This window comes from Mesoplodon densirostris, chromosome 16 (assembly GCF_025265405.1).
Source record: "Mesoplodon densirostris isolate mMesDen1 chromosome 16, mMesDen1 primary haplotype, whole genome shotgun sequence".
NCBI classification, from domain to species: Eukaryota; Metazoa; Chordata; class Mammalia; order Artiodactyla; family Ziphiidae; genus Mesoplodon; species Mesoplodon densirostris.
Genome location: NC_082676.1, coordinates 69876204 through 69898025, shown reverse-complemented (window position 1 = coordinate 69898025; position 21822 = coordinate 69876204). Strand labels below are relative to the sequence as shown.

Here is a 21822-nt window from a genome sequence, read left to right as displayed (position 1 = left end):
AATTACCACACTGTATTACCCTGAATTATGCTATTGTACAATTAAAGATTCCGCCAAAAGATTGGGGGAGGGGCATTTTCTTTTTTTTTAATCTATTAAGGAACCAGCTTCCCACTCTTCTTCTCTAGCCTTAGCCAAATTCTTTTTGCGTTCTTCATTGTGGCTGTTCTGGTTCTATATCCAATCTTCAAGGTCCCTACTTGACCCTTTCTTGTTCTCCCGACTATCCCCCTTTCTCATTCTCAAGTGGGAACATCTCCCACATCATAAGGAAAACAGAAACTAGTCCCTTGGCAAGACCCCTCCCTCCATTTCCCTTCTTGCCACCTCCAGATACAACTACAAGAGCCATCTTCCATTCCCCCCATTCAGAAGGGAGGGGTGTCCCATTAACCCTGTCTCCTCTTCAAGTTCCTCTCCTGTCTCTCCCTCTCCCTATCCCAGCAAGTTTCTCTTACAACTGCACTTAAGAAACCTGGAAGTGACCTGTCTAGTGCTGACAGGTGGAGCCACGCTGTCAGCAGGCCCTGCTTCTCCACTTCTCAATGTGTGCCTTCCATTCTCAAGGTCACCTCAGGTCCAAGGTGGCTCCTGGAGCTCCAGCCATCACACCCCACATCCACATTACAGGCAGAAGGGAGGAGGAATGGGTAGAAAGGGCTGCCTATTAAAGAGCTTCCCTGAAAGTCTCACAGGACATTTCTGCTGACGTGGGAGAACTTAGTGACATGGCCATATATAGCAGCAAGGGAGGCTGAGAAATGTGGCTTTTCAAAGAGAAACACAATGGGTTTTCCAAGAACCACACTGCTCAGGGTTCTGTTGTCAAGGACAAAGTACAGAATAAACACTGGAAAGCAACTAGAAATCTCTATGCATTGACTCCTAAAGGAAAGGTTGGGGGGTGATGAGGGAAGATGCTTGCATCAGTCAGGGTCTGAGCAGGAAGTAGACAGCCGACTCCACAGGGTTTGACTGAGTGAAGGCAGAGGTGTGGGCAGGGTCCTGGGGCTCATTCAGGGACTAGCCATGGTGGGTGGGGTGCCACTGCTGGTGGGAATCCTGAGGAAGAAGTGCTGGAGGACATGTGGACAGCTGGGACCATGCAGGAGGCCCCACCCAGGAGCTACCGCCATAGAACAAGCAGTCTGAGAGAGCACTGTCTTAAGGCTCTCTTTGAAGACTGCTTTCCTCGCCAGCTCCTCCTCCGTGCCCCATCTATCCTTTGCCAAACTTCCCAGTCTCCATGCCCAGCTCCCTGGGTGATGTGATTGACACCACAACTTCATCTTACATCTTTACATTATAGTTTTCTTCTGAGCTAGAAACCTAATTTCCAGACGCCCATCAGTCCTAATGTGGCCCTTCCACAGGCATCCCAAATTCAATGTGTCCAAACAAAGGTCCATGTGGCCCCATCCCACTCCTCTTTTAACTTCATCAAAGCCATGGTCAACAGACTGCCTCTCAAGTTAGGAATTTGGGAGCCAACCTCAAACTCCTACCCTCTCTCTCCCTTCCCACAATTGGTCACCATGTCCAGTCATGTCTACGTTGTCCACATCTCTTGAATGCCCAACACCTGCCATTCCCAGGACACACTGCCTTCGCTTACCTTCTTGCCCAGAGAAAACAGTCTCAGGGTTAGTCCTCCCGGCACAAGCCTCTCTCCTGCCCATCTTCCACATTGCTACTGGAAAACTCTTTTTAGTTAAATCCCATCTCACGTCTATGTCTGCTCACCGCTTTGGTAGATGCAGAGCAGCGCAGCTAAGACCATGGGCTCAGGGGTCAGATTGCCTCACTGGACTCCTGGCCCGAGCACTTTCTAGCCCTTTGACTTTGAGCAAGTTATTCAACCTCTCTGTGGCTCAGTTGCTAGGCGGTAAAATGGGAATAGAACCTAGCTCCTCCAGGGGTGCTGTGAGGATGAGATGAAATAGTATCTGTAAAATGCTTAGACTATTGCCTGCTGCACAAAACAATTTCAATGAATGTTACCTATTTTTTTTTTTTTTTTTTTTTGCGGTATGCGGGCCTCTCACTGTTGTGGCCTCCCCCGTTGCGGAGCACAGGCTCCGGACGCGCAGGCTCAGCGGCCATGGCTCACGGGCCCAGCCGCTCCGCAGCATATGGGATCCTCCCAGACCGGGGCACAAACCCGTATCCCCTGCATCGGCAGGCGGACTCTCAACCACTTGCGCCACCAGGGAGGCCCAATGTTACCTATTTTTATAACCAAAATACTAAGTCCAAATTCATGAGCATGGTATCTCAGGCCCTTATGGTTGGGGCCTAACCTAGCCTCTTCACCCTTCTTTGTAACATCAACCTTTTTGCTATTCCATGAAGGTTCCCTGTCTCTTTTATGACTTTATATGAAATTACCATCAGCATTTCCATTTTATCTTCAACCTCATATTTTGCTGTGATAGTTATCTCTGTCATCTGATTTAGAAACATCCAAATATTTGATTTCTTAAATTTATAACTATCTAAGAGTATCAGTCCAAAGTCATTATACTATTTATAATGTACAAATAGATCTTAGTCCTTCTGAGGATGAAATATGGATATAAAACAGTTAAGGCTTTTATTCTGATTACCTATGAATATTCAAAAAGTTCCTGCAGGGACTTCCCTGGTGGTGCAGTGGTTAGGAATCTGCCTGCCAATGCAGGGGACACGGGTTCGAGCCCTGGTCTGGGAAGATCCCACATGCCATGGAGCAACACAGCCCGTGTGCCACAGCGAGAAGCCCCCGCAATGAGAAGCCCACGCACTGCAACGAAGAGTAGCCCCTGCTCGCTGCAACTAGAGAAAGCCCGCATGCAGCAACGAAGACCCAACACAGCCAAAAATAAATTAATTAATGAATTTAAAAAAAAAGTTCCTGCACATGGAAGTGGATCACGGGGTGCATCCTGGTTTGGACACGTGTTAGATGAGATGGCAGAAGCAGCAGCACCTCGGGAAAAGCACGATCTCAGGTCTAGTGGTATAGGCTTAACGTATAGAAATGAAATCTAGCATCATTGTGAGCCTTCCACTCCAAAATCAAAGGTCACCATGCTGTGGAACCAAAAAAAGTTCAAGTGAAGCGCTCAGGCCAATGAAACATTAAACAAGTGCACCTGCATTTCCACAGCAGATAATTCCGGCGGGATTTCACGTTGCTGTGGATACAGAGGGAGGACCAGCTCAAAGATACTTGTAAAGCAGGGAGGGATTAGAGTATCCAGGGAAATAAGTAAAAGCTATTGTGTTTCATTCCATGCTTCGGGAGGACAGCTAAAAAATTAGGTCTGAGCATTCTTATCCTTCAAATAAAGAGGGTCACATTGCCAATTTATGGTGAACATGGTAAAAGAAACATAACACTTCTCACGTTGCTTACCCTTCTGAGCGGCAGAAACCTGTCAACCTGCCAGGTGAATGCTTATTATTTTTTATTTTTATGTTTTTGCTGATTTCCTTTTTTTGTGGGGGGGCACATAACAAGGACAACCAAAGCAAGGGATTTAATTAACTGTTTTCATTAATGCTTTTATTTGAACAAATAATATAGAGGGAAACTAATTATCCCATATCAATCTAAATGTTACAATTTAATTTACTAAAATCTCTGCTTTCTGAACTGCTCAAGCAACGACAAAAATATTTGCCAACTGACAGTAAGTGCCAGCTCAAGATAGATATTTAACCTAACTGCATATGTGACTTGTCAAAGAAGAACTCCGACTTAATTTGGTCTTAATGATACCACATAATTCCACAAAATTAATGATAAAATGATGGGATTTAAAAGTTAGGAGTTATATGAACTTCCAGTAGGAGAGGAAAACAAATCAAAACAAAGTATTTATTATGAGAACCAGGTAAGAGAATCTACAGTTTTTCCTTGAAAAATGTTTAATTTCAGCAATATTTTTTCCGCTTAGATCACAAAAGAGACTTTTGGACAATGTCCTTGGCTACTGACTTCATTTTTGTTGTGTGAGTAAAAATGACACAGCAGCTGCACGCGTGGCCACAAAGCTGTCAGTAACAGCACACCCTGACCTCTGGGGGAGACCAGAGGGGTAGGGGCGTGTGGTCAAGGATTCTGAGCTCTCTATCGATAGAAGGGATGCAGTCAGTGTTCATGGGGCGGGTGCCATCTTCCACGGCTCCCCTGCTTGTGGAAGCCCCTGTAGGAACTGGGATAGAGCCCAGAGGAAGGGGCCAAGGAGCAAGTCTCTTCAGCCTGCCTGAGTCCAGCCTTGTGTCCTGGGGCAAGGATCTCTGATCAGCACTGGATCCAACAATAAGTAAAATCGCTTGCCTGGCAGGACCTCCGTGCTCTGTGGAGTCTCCAGGGACCTGGCAGGGGAGGGGGCTGGTGGCCGGGGTAAAGGGGCTTGGAGGAGGGAGATTTGGGGATTCAGGATTTCAGATGAAAAGCTTATGTATCTCTGCATGAAAGGAAAACATAAATCCTTACTGAAAAAGAGAAAATGAGTGTAATGTTTGAAATGTCCACTGAAAAAATAAGAATAAAATTTGGGAGTTCTGGCAAAAAAGACCAAAATGAAATTGAGTTTTGCTTTATGATTTAGGGGAAATGATTTATGATGTTTTCATCTCTATATACGTGAAGTAAAAATGTCATACATTTATCCTTTGAGCATATAAATGTAAGATGTAAATACCAAGATGGAAGCTATGAAAGACAAGCCAGAAAGCCTGCGTACACAAGAGATGGCCAAGTACAAGACAAAATCGGTCATCCCATGGGACTGGAAAAACCAAGCATTATGGGAATTCAAAAGCAAGTGAGATCACTTCTGGTTTCGAAGGATGAGGAAAGGTTTTATGCTTTGGGCAAATGCTGGCAGTTAGGAAGGCTTTATTGACACCATCAGGGCAGGTTTCCTCATGCTTGACAGGTGTATCTCCTTGGACCTGCATTCTCAATGGTGAATAGTTGAAGCATGAAGCTTTGTGAAATGATTTCTACTAGGTCCGATTCAGCATGTAAATTCTATGGACTTAGGGTAATGACTTCAGCTATGCAATGTTTAATGATACATTAATAATTATGCCTGGTAAGCCCTGAAGTAATGATGTGACTTAGAAGTTCTATGATTTGTTGAGAATTTAAAAATATGGTTTGGAAAACACAGCCCATAAAAACAGCTCAGTTACAATGAGCAATCAGAGGGGGAAATAGGTTTCCTCATAGATAAGACTGCCAAGTTTGAGGAAATGTCTACATAAATGGTTACTAAACCCGGCTGCATGTCAGAATTACCTGGAGAGTCTTAAAAATACAAATTCCTGGGGCCCACTCCAACCTGGTGAATTCACAGGAACAGGGGCCCAGGAAGCTGTCTTTTTATAACTACCACCTCCCCACCCTTACCCGCACCCCCAAAAGTAGCTCTGATGTACCGGAAGGTAGAGTCTGGAACTTCCACAAACTGTTGCTTATATGGAAAGTTACTCCACCTTAACCCCGAGGTCTAGGAAGTTGATCCACAACGTTTTTCTTCACCACAATTCTTAAAATCAAAAGGGAAATGCAGGGCTTCCCTGGTGGCGCAGTGGTTGAGAGTCCACCTGCTGATGCAGGGGACACGGGTTCGTGACCCGGTCCGGGAAGATCCCACATGCTGCGGAGCGACTGGGCCCGTGAGCCATGGCCGCTGAGCCTGCGCGTCCGGAGCCTGTGCTCCGCAGTGGGAGAGGCCACAGCAGTGAGAGGCCTGTGTACCGCAAAGAAAAAAAAAAAGGGAAATGCAAGCAGTTTTTTCCAAGCCCTAGCACCTTACCATGTGGCGAGTGTTCCTTTGAAAGGAACGCTCTTCAAAGAACTACACTTAGAGATAAAGTCTCTGCTCAGCAGGCAGCCTTGCCTGGTCTGGGTCTCACACAATGGTTCCAGGTGCTCCCTTTCCCCAAAGATCACGGCTCCAGGCACGTCTACAGAAGGGCCCTGGCCTATGTTTCCACCTAACATCAGATGCTCTAAGGCAGCAGGTGAGGGGCTTAACACCCCCTGACTCCCTCAGTGAGGGGAAGCAGGCGCGGACACCTCAGGAAACGCCTCTGGTTCATCCCCAGGCCTTGGGGAAGAGGGCACCTCCCACATCATGACTCTCCAGGCAATCCCCTAATGCTCAGCTCCCACCGGGATCTGGACATGCAAATGGCATTAGCGGGGAGGTGTCAGTCTAGCAAGAATTGAGTGCTAGGTCTTTCTAGGTGCTTTGCCTTCTTGCCAGTGGAGGAGGAGAGATGCTGGGTGCTTTCCCTGTTGCACAGGTGTGGAAACGACGGAGGTTCAGAGAGTTCAGATGGTCCACCTGGGCCCCAGCAGTAGTGGCAGAGAGCTGACTCTACCCCAACTCAGTGGTTCTCGTGCTCCCAAAACTGGTGTGAAAACACGGGTCCCAGCCTCCGGCCCCGGGTTTCCAATTCAGTCCTTACAGGGGGGCCTGTATCGGCACCTGCAACAGGTTCCCAGGCGGCGCTAAAGGTGAAAACTGCTGATCTAATTTCATCTCCATCCCGAAGGAGAAATCAAGTATTTGCCAAGACAGGCCCACTCTCCCTCCTTGTTCCAGCAGAGGTTGCTGGCGGAGCACAGCACCTGGGTTCTCTCTAGAGCTGCCAGGACGCCCGGGAACAGAGGTGGAGGGAGATCCGGAGATGCTCCCGACACCGTTTTCTCATCTGGCCTCGCTTCCCTCTGCCTTTGTCTCGACCCACGCCTTCGTTAAAGGGCAACTGTATGAACATCACAAAAGGAGAACAAATGAAAGAAACCGGGCCGGCAGCAGGCCCACCCGCATCTCCTGCAAAGGGTCCTCCCGTCCCAATGGTTTCCTGCCTCCTCTGCCCGGGGTCTCCCCCTGACTGTGGCAGCTTGAGGGACAGGCTGGAAGCACAGCCCAGGGTGACCAGATGGACAGGAACTGTTGGGTAAATACCCCACATCCTCGGGCGCGGAGGGACTGTTCCCAGCTGTGTCCTCGGAGGGGGTCCCAGCGGGACCGAGCCTCGTTGCCCATGGTGACCCAAAGGCACATGATTTGGGGGCTTTGCTGGCATTCCTGCTGGTCCCAACTCACCTGCTCACTCGGGTAGCTCCCAGGGATCACCCCCAAATAAACTACTTGCACCAAATTCTTTGTTTTCAGCTTTTGCAGGACCTCAAACCAAGACGGAGCCAATGTTGTCATTTGAAAATGACCAGATAGGGCTTCCCTGGTGGCGCAGTGGTTGAGAGTCCGCCTGCTGATGCAGGGGACACAGGTTGGTGCCCCGGTCCGGGAAGATCCCACATGCCGCGGAGCAGCTGGGCCCATGAGCCATGGCCGCTGAGCCTGCGCGTCCGGAGCCTGTGCTCCGCAACGGGAGAGGCCACAACAGTGAGAGGCCCGTGTACCGCACAAAAAAAAAAAAAAAGAAAAAAAGAAAATGACCTGGTAGTAGAGGACAGAGGCTGACAGGCGAGTCTGTTACTGGTCCGCGTACGCGGTTTGTGTTCTGTGCGATCGTGAAGACAATTTGTAAAAAACGCAGTATCTGTGAAACACAATAAAACCAGGTATGCCTGTACATTTAAATACTGGAATCAGGTTAGGAAATGGGATGGTGATTAGGAACCAGGGACAGCTCCAGGTCAGTATTTTCTGGAGGCAGGATGTCAGGTCCTTCTGCCTGGGGAGGCTGAGCCTTTGAACCTGACATACTGCCCCACCCCTCTATTTCCCCCCTACCAGGCCATCAGAAGGGCCTCTGTATCAGCCCCGACAGGCCCCACTGTAATGCCAACATAACAAGATGGTGAGATGTGACCTGCCCCGTGGATCTCCACCTGTGCCCTGGGCACATGCCATGGGCCTGGCCGCCACCCTGCATTTCCCTGGTACCCAAAGGGTGATGGGGGCGAGCACACAGCCCTCAATTCATGTGGCAGAGGCCGACGGCATGGACAGCCACCAACCTGTTCATGGGGTTTAGCTCTGAGATCAGCACGTAAGCACTGACTACTTAATTAGTCACCTAATTAGTGACAAGCCACAACGAAGGCTTCAGATGTCCTCAAAGGTAAAGATAAGAAGCCTCATTAAGCTGCAAGCCCTCAGCTGCTGCCGCCAGACCCCACAGCTGGGCTGGATGCTGTGTGGTCCTGTGCGGCCTGATAACATGTGTTCTGGTCATCCAGCCACAATTGCAGCTTCACAAATGTGCCCTGTCGTTCCCAGCTAGTCTTAGTTACCTCGACACACCCACCAGATGAGGGATCAATGCCCAGGTCGAAAACCAGAAACTTCACCGTTTGGTGAGATGACTTGGTGGGTGTTTTGAGACATCTCTTCCCGGGGGTGGAAGTGGAAGCCAAGGTGATGGTGGGTGGTTCCCGTGAACCAAAGTGCATCTTCTTCTAACCGCCCAGCCTCGGCGGGATGCTGCCCAGGGCTGCCTTCATTTACTGTCATCCCAGGAGTCATTCGTGAATTTTTCTAGCCCTGTTATAGGCTCCTTGAGAGATTCTTTACATCAGAACTGAATTAGGAAAGGTTTTTAAATAATGGATTAAAAGGAACTGCTCCATAATTGGGAATAAATAATATAATACACAAAGCATAGAGACGTACGAGCTGAAACAGAATCAAATAGTAACTGCTTCAGCTCAGTGACTTGACGCCCAAGACATAGGGAAGAAGCTGTTGTGAATAATTCTGGAAAATAAAATGTCTGTTTGGGACACTGACTGCGGCAGGGCCTGAGATTCTGTGTTTCTAATCAGCTCCCAGGCGATACCAATCCTGCTGGAGTCCAGACCAAACTTTTGAGTAAAAAGGACATAAGATGTAGGATGAGTCCATAGACCCGGTTCCTACTCCTTTTTTGGTAGAGCATATCCATATCTCTTTTTAAAAAATGATTTTGGAGTACTACTGTGGAAAGCGGGACATAGTCAAAGCATTACATTTGGGGAGTTCATCAGGTCCAGACCTGGTACACAAGGGGACTGGTAAAAATATGACCAGCTAAGCTGTGTGAAAAGAGGCCCCTTGCTTTCTGGAAAGAGCTTTCAGACTTCATTGCAAAGTTCTCCTTCGGGAAAAAGCATTTCCTTGACAGATGACAGAAGCTCCCCTCCGGCCTTGGCTGTTGATCCAAGAATAGGGAGTTCCCTTTAGACCTCTGATCCGGTCGGTGGAGTTCCTAGTGTGACAGCGCCCAGGGCTGGCAGGGCCAGGGGAGCCCTGTCATGACCCTCCCTCAGCAGAGGAGGAGGGCGGGACCACAGCACTGGTTGGTAGCAGAGGTGGGCTGATGACCGAGGCCAAGATCTTTCTGCCAAAAACCAATGTTCGGGGTTTTAAAGAGGTCTTATTAATAGAAGTACCAAGAAGGGTAATGTACATGAAACATCTACGGTGCCCAACCCAACACCTTTCCGTCCCGAAGAGCCAGGCAGCCGAACAAACACATGAGAACCACAATTTAAAAACAGCTCAGGTCCGTCACCTGAATGTCTTGGGCATGATGAGAAACACAGATAATTCACAGCAAAGTGTCTTAAGAGTTGCCTTTCCCCTCCAGTTCACTGCCCTCTATTCCATAGGATGAGTGAGGGTTTCCTCCTCTATGCCCCCCACCCCAAGAAAGCTCCCCGGCCCTGGTTCTGTGCCTGCTGTCCTTCCCCCTGGCAGCCCCTGGCCCCCACCCAGGGGGCACACAGCCCGGCAAGGCAGGTGATGAGGGGAAAGGAGGCCAGGATGTGTGTGCCCGCAGGGTGGGGTCTGGGAGCCTGAACACGCTCCCTCCTCTGCCCTCCATGGAGTTACTTGGGCACAGCACCCTCAGAAGACAGATGCACAAGACCCGGGGAGGGGGGAACAAATTAGCCAAGTCTCACCTCCACCCTGAATCACCCTGCACCCTCGCCCTTCTGCATCAGCTAGCCAGGGGCCTCAGGAGTGTCCATGGAGATTGTAGGAAGTCTAAGGGCAAGGCTGCCACTCAGCCCAGCACTGGAATATTCACCAGGACCAGGAGGACACGGAGAACCACAGGGGGGGCTGGTGTGTGTCCCTAGAAAATGCCTGTCACTCATGTCACCAGGCACTGGAGGGCCCAGGAGGTCTTGCCCTTGTAAGGACAAGAAGAAGATGCAGGGTGACCCACAGGCCTCACAACCAGAAGAGAAAGTGTGTCCTCCGTGCAGGTGTAACTGTGGACTGGTAGCAGCTGAGGACCAGACAGAAGGTGGTACTAAAAAACAAACCCCAAAATATCCCCTCAACACTCACACCTCACATGGAGCTTATATCCTGGTGTCTGTATTAGTTGGTGACTTTGGGCAAATCACGTCAGCACCCCTAGTAGCACCGGGGCACTTGTGGAAAGAAGAGAATTTCTGCAAGGACTGCTTTTGGTGTCTTTGAAGAGGAGACCAAAGGTGCTTTGCAAATTTTTTTTTGCATGTAAATAATATAAGAACAGAGAGTTGGGCTTGTTTTGTCACCAGATGACAGGATGACCAGATTTTCTGGAAAAAGAGGCGGCTGTACTGGGCCTCAAATGGATTTTCCAGGAACTACAGTGCCCCAACGGAGTTTAATAATGCAGGGCATGAGGGTAGGAGGGCGATTTTCCTAAATCTTGCCTCCAAAATGTGGATTTAATCCTCACTGGAAGTCAGTGTTTGGTGAAAACTCTGTTTCTTCTATTTCATTCCAACTCAAATCATTTACAAAATCTAGTTCAAATGGCAGTTAAATTGGTAAAGTAAAATCTGCAGCAGGTTACTATGGCGACTGCTGATTTGAAATAATTAGAGAAAATAATGAGAGAACTATTTCCTCTCTCCAGGATTTGATATCCGTAAACTGATCCCAGTCTCTTTTTAGTGCACGTAATCCGTATAACGATGATAGAGAATTATGAGTTCTTTAAAATGCTTTAAAAAGGTCTGATTGACGAATTTAATCAACCAAGTACTTATATCAAAATTTATACCTGTCTTTATTAAATCTAAGTTGATTCCACAAAAAGAAAATTATATGTGTATATCTTAATGTAATCATTTTAAAGAAGACATAATGACAAGATATATAGCTAAATTAAGACTTAAGATCTGTTTACGATAACTTCTTGACTACTGTAATTTCACAACTTCACCCTGATCACTCATCTTTCAAAAGTGGCTGTACAGATTGCTGTTCAGAGTCTGAGGTGAAGAGACCTGTCAGAATAGGGAAAGCCCTCAAACTACAGAGAGGAATAGGCAGGAAAATGGAGATTCCTGGGTGCTTCTCATGATTTCTTCCTTGCAATGAGAGATTGCTGTAGACTGACCACAGTATTTAAAGCCTGTGAACTTTGTTGCTAATTTCAATAAAGACAGGCGACTTATTTCTGGTTAACTAAGGGTGTGTTCCGGATAACTGAACAAATTGGCTGGAAAGTGAAAAAATCTTCGGTTACGTATGATGTCAAATGAGCAAAATAACCATCTGGGTTAGTTCGTCTCCATATCCACCAGGGACAAACACCTTCTAGGGGTCATTTCCTCCACCCTTTTCCTTGTCTAGACCCTCACCACTTATCTGGCCTCCGGAGGAGTCATGGTGGGGATGCCTTTCCCCATCTGCCACTCTCCTCTTAGCACCTACAGCTTTGAACGGTAGCTAAAGTTTCTCATGCGATCCTGAGCAAAAGGTCTGGGAAAAACTGGATTCTCCTAACTTAGGAGTCTGTGGTTCTCCAAAGCCTGGGTCTTTGAAAACATCTAGAGACATTGTACGAAATGAATGAGGAAGCTAGGTCTGAGAGAAGTCAGGCACACATCGAAGGTTCCATGCCAGTGGTGGTAATGCCAGGCCATGAATCCAAGTTCTTAGACAGTAACCCAGGGCTCTTCCTGTTAAAGAGAGGCTGAGGGCTTCCCTGGTGGCGCAGTGGTTGGGAGTCCGCCTGCCGATGCAGGGGACACGGGTTCGTGCCCCTATCCCGGAAGATCCCACATGCCGCGGAGCGGCTGGGCCCGCGAGCCATGGCCGCGGAGCCTGTGTGTCCGGAGCCTGTGCTCCGCAACGGGAGAGGCCACAGCAGTGAGAGGCCCGCGTACAGCAAAAAAAAAAAAAAAAAAAAAAAAAAAAAAGAGAGGCTGAAATTCGCTGAGCAGATGGAGAGCTAATGGGGGAGCTGAGAACCCTCAGGAATCACCTATCGGGAAAATGGGCTCTGCAAGGAAACTGTGCAGTGCTTTGAGGATAATAGAAAACACATCAAACAGCTGCACAGACCTCAGTTGTCCTGGGGAAATGTACTCTGTTCCCTGGCACCTGAAATGCAGGTGTTGAAGGAAAGGTCCTGGACTGTCTGCCACTTCTGAAGCCTATTTGTGATTCATACAGTCAAACTGGTCCCCAAACCTGCCTGATCACACAGAGCACCTGTTAAAATACAGGTTCCCAGGGCCCTCCATAGGAGTTTCTGCTTCTCTGTGTCTGTGAGGTCTGGGAATCTGCATCTTTAACAAATGCTCTAGGTGATTCTTATAATCCAGCCAAAAAAGCACCAGTATAGAATAGGGGCTGGAAAACTTCTTCTGGAAAGGGTCAGAGTGACATATACTAGGCACTGCCAGCCAAACGGTCTCTGTCACAGCTACTCAAAGCTGCCGCGGTATCAACAAAACAGAGACAACACATAAATAAATGAGCGCGACTGTGTTCCCATAAAGCTTTATTTACAAAAGCAGGTGGACCTGTTTTGACCTGGGGGGCTAGAGTTTGCCAATCCCTGATCTAGAATATTCCACTGATTCATTATCCACATAGGCAACGTATGTGAGGTGGCAAAAAGCTCAGGTCTGTCCTTTCAAGCGACCCTCTCAGGTGTAGGAAGAGAAAGGCCCCTTTAAAAACAAACAAGTAAAGTAAAACAACTCACCAAAATATCAATGTCTCTAGGAAGGAAATTCCAACGTTGGACGCACCAACCACAACAATCTTGGCGTTGACAGTTATTTTAGGTTCCAACGTTAGTTTTCTGTTTGTATGGTTCAAGGCATAACTCAACTGGAAAGAAATACAAAGAGAAAAAGGGACTTGAGGAAAATGTAGCTGAGTCTGCATTCCCAAATTGGCAATTACTTAACCAGGATATTACCAGCAAATCAAACTGAAAAATGCCCCTGTGCAGCCCTGAGGAAATTTATGGGAAGTAATTTTTAAGAAATTAATGTAAGAATATGGCAATATACCTAACACCTAGGCTGGTTTACATCAAAATACTTGATTTAGATCATTTTCATCTTATTGTTGACAGACGGTTCATATAGAACCCAGGCCATCTATGACTAGAGATGATAAGGTAAATAATTCCCCAAGAACACAGGCAAGTTGCTGCTTGAGAATCTGTAGTTTCATCAAAGGTCCCAATCTTTCCTTCTGTCCATGGTTTGAACAATTATATTACAGTAGCTGGGTGCCTGATGGAAGGTATTAACTCTCATTCAATTCTGTATCCCTCACACAACACCTGGAGCACAGTAGGTGTTCAGTAATATTTATAGAATGACAAATGTGTTGAATGACAAAAGCATATTGGATGATACGAATTGTTTAGTCTTTCAAATAACTTAGGGTCAGGGAGGACTCTTAGAAGCACAGAAAGTAACAGGTGATCGTTTTAATGTCCATGTTTGAAAAAATTACCTGGATTGATTTGTTTGGTTACTTTCCTGCAGAGGCTTCAGTGGGAACATGAAATGTACAAAGGAAGGTTTTACAAAGAGGTGGTGGGGTTTGTTTGTTTGTTTGTTTTTTGCCCACAATGCACAGCATGTGGGATCTGAGTTTCCCGACCAGGGATCGAACCCATGCCCCTTGCATTGGGAGTGTGGACTCTTAACCACTGGACTGCCAGGGAAGTTGGGGTACTCTTAAAAGAACGTTGGATTGGGTCAGAAGACCTTGATTCTCTTTTTTAATTCATAAATTCAACACACATTTTTTTTTTTATTTTTTATTTTTTATTTTTTTTGCTGTACGCGGGCCTCTCACTGCTGTGGCCTCTCCCGTTGCGGAGCACAGGCTCCGGACACACAGGCTCCGCGGCCATGGCTCGCGGGCCCAGCCGCTCCGCGGCATGTGGGTTCCTCCGGGATCGGGACACGAACCCGTGTCCCCTGCATCGGCAGGCGGACTCTCAACCACTGCGCCACCAGGGAGGCCCAACACACATTTTTATTTGATGCTTCCTGTGTGCCTGGACAATAACAGGGTTTACTGACTTCTCATCATAAGCAATGGAGGACAGGAGTCAGTGGAATGACATCCACACCAATGTGCCCCACTCGTTCAAGTTCTCATTACATTAGCATTAACTCACCCTCTAGGTCAGAGACCTTCAAATTCTAGTAGACCAAACCTTTTTAATTTTCTTAAAATCCTGAGATACCAGGAGCTGGAAGTCCAACAGGCTAATGGTAAAGTCCTATGGAAAGCTAGGCTCCCACCCACCTTCCAGTGCCTAAGGCAGCATGGGTGGGGTCACATACTTTGCAATTTACCTGGCAACATGTGTGACCTAGAGGATAAATCCCTTCTCTCTAGCTCGAGCTAGCCCAGCAACATGGAGGTAAAAAAATGTCTTGAGCCAAATAAGGTATTAATAGAAATTCAAAACAAAGTCTGGAGGTTTTAGACTCTCTCCATAATTAACATTGCCAGTGCCTCTCAGCATCTGTTCCACCCCCACGCCCACCTCTAATGAGACACACCAGAGATTCTGGAAAAGACTGAACCCACTCCCATCTTTAAGAGGGGGCTCTGGTTGACATAAACCAAGTTGCATAATCCCACCCTCCTTGCTCAACAATTGGCCCAGGATAGACACGTGACCTATGCTGGCCTAATCAGAGTGAAGCCCAGGACTTTTGTGTGACGGTTTAAGAAGAAAAGTCTCTTGCCTTCCAGATGGTACGAGGTGTAGATTGTGAAGCCTGAAATAGTACAGTCATCATGCCACCAAGAGGGAAACCATTCTGGGATGAAGCCCCAAGAGAATCACAAAGAAATAGAACAGGAATTCCTTTCAAATCCTACCTGAAGCCCATGCTAACTTTGGACCCTTCAGTTACATGAGCAATAAATATCAGTCAGCTATCACCAAACAGTGCTGCATAACAAACCACCCCAAAATGCATTGGCTTAAAAAATTGCCATCTATCCTCACCCTCGTAACTCTGAGTCAGCTGAAAGAAGGCTGATGTCGGTGGGATTCAGCTGGCTTTGGCTCCACTCTGCAGATTTCAGCTTAGCCTCACATCTCTCCTATCTTTTTTGATGAGAGAGAGTTGGGTCTGTTCTTCTCATGGCAAGGCAGAAGTGCAAGAAGGTAAGTGAAAATAAGAAATACTTCTTCAGTCTGGCCAAAGCAAGTCACACGGGGGAGCCCAACACCCATGAGGTGGGGGAGCAGACTTCCCTGTAGTGGGAGGAACCTCAAGGTCACACAGCAAGGGCACAACCCAGGGAGGGAGGAAGAGCCAGGGAGAAAGATTGCAACCCACTGTGTTTCCTTGATTGTTCAGCCCAGTTTGATTCTTCTACATGCAACTAAAAACTTCCTAAACTGATAGACTTTCTAAATGACAATAATGAATATATCATTTGGGTGAAAGAGTATCTGTTCTTCAAATAAATATCACTCTGATCTGCCCTATGAAAATTTCCCAGCACAGGCCAGTGAGGAATTCTGAGAGAAAACTAGTTAACACTGGTACATCTGGCCGCTAGTGTGTACTGTTTTCCCATTAACTTTCAAGACAAGCCTGGTAGCAGCAGATTGGGTCTGGTCGTTTAGAGTGAGGAAGATAGGAAGCATAAATGGTGGTATGAAGGCATGTAGTCACAGGCCTAATTAAGAGACTTAAGATGCAAGCATCTTCACAGAGGTCAGAACCCAAGATTCCTTCCATAGGAGGTATGTTCAGACATTCCCCTCTGCTGTCCGGAAGCATATACTAACACTGAAACATGGGCAGTAATGAAATTCCCTGGTAAAGAATTATACCCCATTTATGAAACAGTTCCTGAATCAATGATACAAAGGCACCCGGGGAACAGAACAGAATGGCTTTTGTTTCCCACACAATAGCTTTAACACCAACAGCTGCCAGGCCTCAGAAATCACCTTTCTAACCTCTGAATACACAAAGTGGCCTCGGGTGTCAAGAGTTAGCATCAGTACCAACGGTGGTGGGTGTCTCAGGAGAGTGATCAGGCACCACAATGGTTCTCACGAAACCCAGTTTTGTGCCCAGGCTTTAATTAAAAACATATTCATCATTGGGCATGAAGAAGTGACCTGAAAAAGCCACATTTTTCTTTTGTTAGGATAGATGGTTTTTAAATACCTTGAAAAGAAATTCTTTCCAGCCTGGAAATATCTTTCAGTGACAACTGCAAATGAAGACGGCTTCTTCTGCTTTCAAAGGGTTTGTTTTGCCCATAAGCTGAAAGCTCGAGGCATTTTTGGAAGAAAGCAGAATATGTCCTTCCTTTATGTTCCTTCAAACTACAGGTTTTCCCAGTAAAGAAAAACAGGTATGGAAGACCCTCTGAGCCAAGCCAGCTCTTCCTTTTCTTGGTCTGAACATCTACCAAAAATGTCCCGTGCACTAGAGATCCTGTTTTAGATGTTTGTTTTTGTTTTTTATTTCCTTAACAGCAAAGTAAAAATAAAAGCTGTATCTACTGACTCATATTTTATAGACAGAAATTAAATGTGCCTTGTAATAGTAAATTATCAAAGATGAAACAGAGAAGTCTCTGTAAGCTATTGAACTACATATCATACCAGTGATAATACAGGTGAGAAATCAGATTCTTACATCCATATTCTTTGGAGACATTTATGCTTCTATTCTCCTAATGACACTAAGTTAGTATTTTTTTTTTTTTTTTTTTTTTGCGGTACGCGGGCCTCTCACTGCTGTGGCCTCTCCCGTTGTGGAGCACAGGCTCCAGACGCACAGGCTCAGCGGCCATGGCTCACGGGCCCAGCCGCTCCACGGCACGTGGGATCCTCCCAGACCGGGGCACGAACCCGCGTCCCCTGCATCAGCAGGCGGACTCTCAACCACTGCGCCACCAGGGAAGCCCTAAGTTAGTATTTTTAGACAAATGGATGATTTTAAATAGATCAACAGGTACCCCAGCAAGAAGGAATAGGCCATATATCATGTATAAGCTGACCTTTCAAGGCTGAAAGAAATGTTCCTTAAAATTGATCATGGCTCTCATAATAAGTTTAAAACACAAGCCTTAAGTTCCATCCCTGAGATGGAAGAAGGAAGAATGATAAAATGGGACTCCCTATTTGGAAATTCTAGAGCCAGGCTTGAGGTGTGGGGAGGGGAGGGAGTGTGGACGGTTCAGAGGGAAGTGACGATAAAGGTCAGGTGAGGGGGTTGTTGAGATGAGAACATAGGGAACAGAAACAAGCACATGTTTAAATTTTAAGCTATTTATCTGTAATTTCCTATGAGCTTCTGAATTGGAATACCTTGTGCACGTGAGAGAGTCATTGAGCAGTTTGGTCCCTTTATTAATTCATCTGGTTTGTCTGCCGCCCTCCACCTAGACTGTTGGCTTTCTGAGGTCAGGGGCTATGTCTTTCTTTCTTTGAGGCATTCGTTTAGTTTTCGTTTAGTTTTGTTTTATCTGAACAATTCCTGCCACACATTTTTGGACATCTGGTAAATGATGAAAGGACAGATATGCTGACTTTGCGTTCCATGAGCCCTTCTTAAAAGGTGTTGATGTAATTTCTACTGATTCAGGTTATTTCTGTTGGTGCTTTTCCAGTTGCTTACATGACAAACAAATGATTTAGATATGATGAGAAGTACTTAGGATTAAATTTGATCTTTTTAGTAAAAGTGATACTGATGTACATGCTCAGGTGAGTTTATGCTGTGGTTCACATACATTTATCAAGAGACCTTAAAGACACAGTTTTGAGTTTTATGCATGTTTGTTAACTGTTCTGTGTGTACAAAAAGAAAAATTCGTCAAAGTGTAATTTTATCTGATACACACAGACCTGAGTTCTGTGTTTCTATATCTGGTTTAGTTTTTCTCATTCACTTAGAATGAGTTAAAATGACAACAAAAACGGTATTAAAACTCGGTTTCAATAATAGATCCAAAATCAGAAGTTGCTAAAATTACAAATAGGCCATTAAACTAGAAAGCAGTCAAAATAACTACAAATGATCCTACATAATAAACCCAATTCATACTAAAATGGGACATGACAGCGTCTACGGTGAATTTTTTCTAATGATACCCTTTCGTTTGGGGGTCACATTCAACCTCCAGGATCATTGGACTGGACATCATTAGCCCAGTCCAAACAAGGGACTGTTTTCTTAACTCTGCTACTGGTTGAAATTCTGAGCCTCTTTTCCTTAAACATCAGTTTGCTCAGGTGTAAAATGGAAGTGAATTACAAAAACCTCTGCCTTCCTCAGCAGGCAAACATGGGAACTATTCATTAAAAACGTCTACAAATACTTGGAGCTTTTCAGGCAAAGATGTTACACAAGGTAAAATTGCACATCCTCTCTCACATCTGCAATATGAAAGGCAAATCTGCGAAAAGCACGTTTTAAAAGGGCGAAACAAGGAGCTCCATTTTCAGCTCCACACCCATGTGTATACATTTTTTCTTCTAGAAAGCTTCCAAAGACTTCAAAGGGAGCTCTGTCCAGGCAAGAAAATGGAAGATGGAGAGATTCAAAGCCATTAGAAATAGAGTTTCTGAAATTCTTAATAAGCCTATTTTTGCTTTATGAATGTAATTTTTTCTCCTTACACTTTTCCATTCTCTCTCTTCTTTTTGAGAAGCTCCTCTTTCCCCAATTTGATCAAAACAAATAATGACAGGTTGACAGCGCTATAAATATCAGTGTCAGTTTCAGAGTTCAAAGTAAACAAATTGACTTCTTGGGGTCAAAGTATTGCAATATTTACCAAATACATAAAGAGTAGGGAGATACAGACATGTAAACGAGAACCAATAAGTCGGGCATCTCTTCCACAGACACAAAATGCAATTTTGAAAAACCTTTCTGCTAAAATCATTTAAAGGGCTCAAAACTACGATAGGGGGCTTCCCTGGTGGCAAAGTGGTTGAGAGTTCGCCTGCCGATGCAGGGGACACGGGTTCGTGCCCCGGTCCGGGAAGATCCCACATGCCGCGGAGCGGCTGGGCCCGTGAGCCATGGCCGCTGAGCCTGCACGTCCGGAGCCTGTGCTCCACAACGGGAGAGGCCACAGCAGTGAGAGACCTGTGTACCGCAGGAAAAAAAAACTACGATAGGAATGCCATCACCTCTGTCCTAGCAGAGCATGAGGAGGCTGTCAAGACAACGCCATGGTTTTGAGCCTCATTTTCTGAAGGATTCCCTTAACCTTCCTCTTTGTTAGGGTATGGGGAGCTCCTTACACTTCTTGCAGCTCCAGCACATGGGGAAAATGCACACTGTTCTGTCTCTGGCATCTGCTGAGAGTGACAATGACTCAAGGACCCTTTCTGGCTTGCTCTCCTATCATGGGGAGGAGTGTACTCAAAACCGTGCAACGTGGGCCAAAGGGTGGGCTGGGGTTCCTGCAGCATCCCCACCATTGCACCAGGCACAAGCTAGGCACACAGTAAAGTTTGGGAAGTGAATGAGGCACTAATTTGGCCTCTGCAAAATTATTAGTAACCCTACCCATGAAGAATTCTTATTTCTTTAAAGAACTATAATACCTTTAATTCCTTTACATTCTTCACATTATCCCCGGCAGACAGTGGGAGCTTGAACCCTAGCTAAAGAAGAGGGTCCTGTTTCAGTTAGGGTTGGGCTTGGCTGCATACAACAGAAAATGCAGCTTAAACAGAAAACGGTAGCTTTAACAGGATAGAAGATAATTTCTCACTTATGCAAAAGAAATCTGGAAATACATAATCCAGGTCTACTGAGGCAGAACCAGACTTCTACCTGCCTAACTCCCCACCCTAGTGCACGGCTTCCATCCTCAAGGATGGCCTAGGATGGCTGCCGGAGATCCAGATATCACGTCCTCATTCCAGGGAGGAGGAAGGGGAAGGAAGGAAAGAAAAAAGGGCCTTCCTCCCAGTGAGCCACACCCTTTAAGCAGCCATCTCAGAATTCCCATTCCAACCACTTCAACTTCCAGCTCAGTGGCCAAAATTGAGTCATATGGTCATGGCAGATGCAAGGGAGGCTGGGAAACATATTCTCTTAGTTGGGTGCATTGCTGCCTTGCACAAAATTGAGATCTCTTTACTAAGGCTAAAGGGAGGAATGGATATTGGGGGCAACTCATGGTCTTTGCTGTTGTTCCTTAAGCCTCTATAATTCAATGAGTACCTTTCTTTAACTTGCATTTTCCTTATATTTTTCTTATCAACTCCATCTGTCCCAATCCCTCCTGCACCCATATTCCCAACCTGGCTATTATCATTATTTTGCAAACGTTTTTAAAAGTTCAAATTATTGCCACCCCATGACAATCACTGGCAACCATTCTTATACATTTATATGTGGGAAAAAAAAGTGTTTTGGAAGTTGAGTGACTTTACTGAATTTCGTCAGTTCTAGGATGCACATTTTTTCCACATTAGCATCCCTGAAATCAGCCTCACGGTCAACGTCACCTTAGCCGTTGGGATTGGCCAGGTAGCAGCAGTGACACGGTTGTCCTTTCCTGGGCACAGGTGACTTGGTCAAGGCTGTTCACTGTCATCATTTCCAGAGAGTCATGTGCATTATGGGACAACATGTGTTGAGTTTAACTGCTGCTGACAACACTTTCAAAAAGATTACAGCATGATTTGGCATCAAAATGAACACTTACTATGTTCCCATGAAGGCCCAGAAACTGAGTGGCAGGGTGCAAATTTGATATTAATGAAGCAAATATTAGTCATTGGAGGGAATGGCTGTAATTCCATATTTTCTTGCAATGAAACAATCGAATGCTTTACAGGAACAAATCAGGGATGATAGATACCTACAAGCAGACGAAGCTGTGTCACATTTTGTTACCGAGACACATGCAAAAGTTTTTTTCCCATCACACAGCAAACAATGCAATTGAAGGGTACGTAAATTGGCTCTCCTCTCTGAATAGATAAAAGAAATTTCAAAGCAATAAGACTTATATGATTGATTCATATTCTGTTCAGGGCTCTTATTAAGACATTGTGTCACAGTTTAATTGGCCATGTTTTTTTCTTAATGGTACATAATAGCATCTTAGATTTGATAAGGGTGATGAAATTCACTTGTTTTTAATTAGATAACAGCCTGAACAAGTAGTTATATAATCATTGAAAATATGGTTATTTGATGCAATACTTGAGCATGGGCAAGGGAGACCCACTGTTGGCTTTTCAGGGACACAGTGACTCACTGATTCCCAATGTGGGGATGCTAGCACAGGTGCCAGGATAACCTCAAGTGGCTCCACATCCCTCCTCTTCCCACCTGGAGTGGTGCCAAGTGTTTAGAAATGTCCTCTGTGCCCCACATCACACCCAGCAAATCCTGTCTGTCAGGGTTCAGCTACTTGGCTACCTCCAGGTATCACTGTCAATACAGAGTCAGCCACAAACCGGAGAAATGACCTCTCTGGGGTGAACAGACAGCAAAAGGCAGGGAGAAAGCAAATCCATGGCAGGGAAATGGTTTGCAGAATCAATGACAAATTACTATTATGTTATATCTGT

General features: G+C 45.9%; 1 protein-coding gene across 1 annotated transcript in view; it reads right to left on the bottom strand.

Moving 5' to 3' along the window:
- The window catches only part of CFAP61 (cilia and flagella associated protein 61), a 249891-nt gene that overhangs the window by 87298 nt on the left and 140771 nt on the right, over nucleotides 1-21822 (bottom strand). The window contains exon 18 of the mRNA XM_060119879.1: nucleotides 12961-13088. Within this exon, the coding sequence (XP_059975862.1) occupies nucleotides 12961-13088 (128 nt within the window). The remainder of the gene's footprint in view (nucleotides 1-12960; nucleotides 13089-21822) is intronic.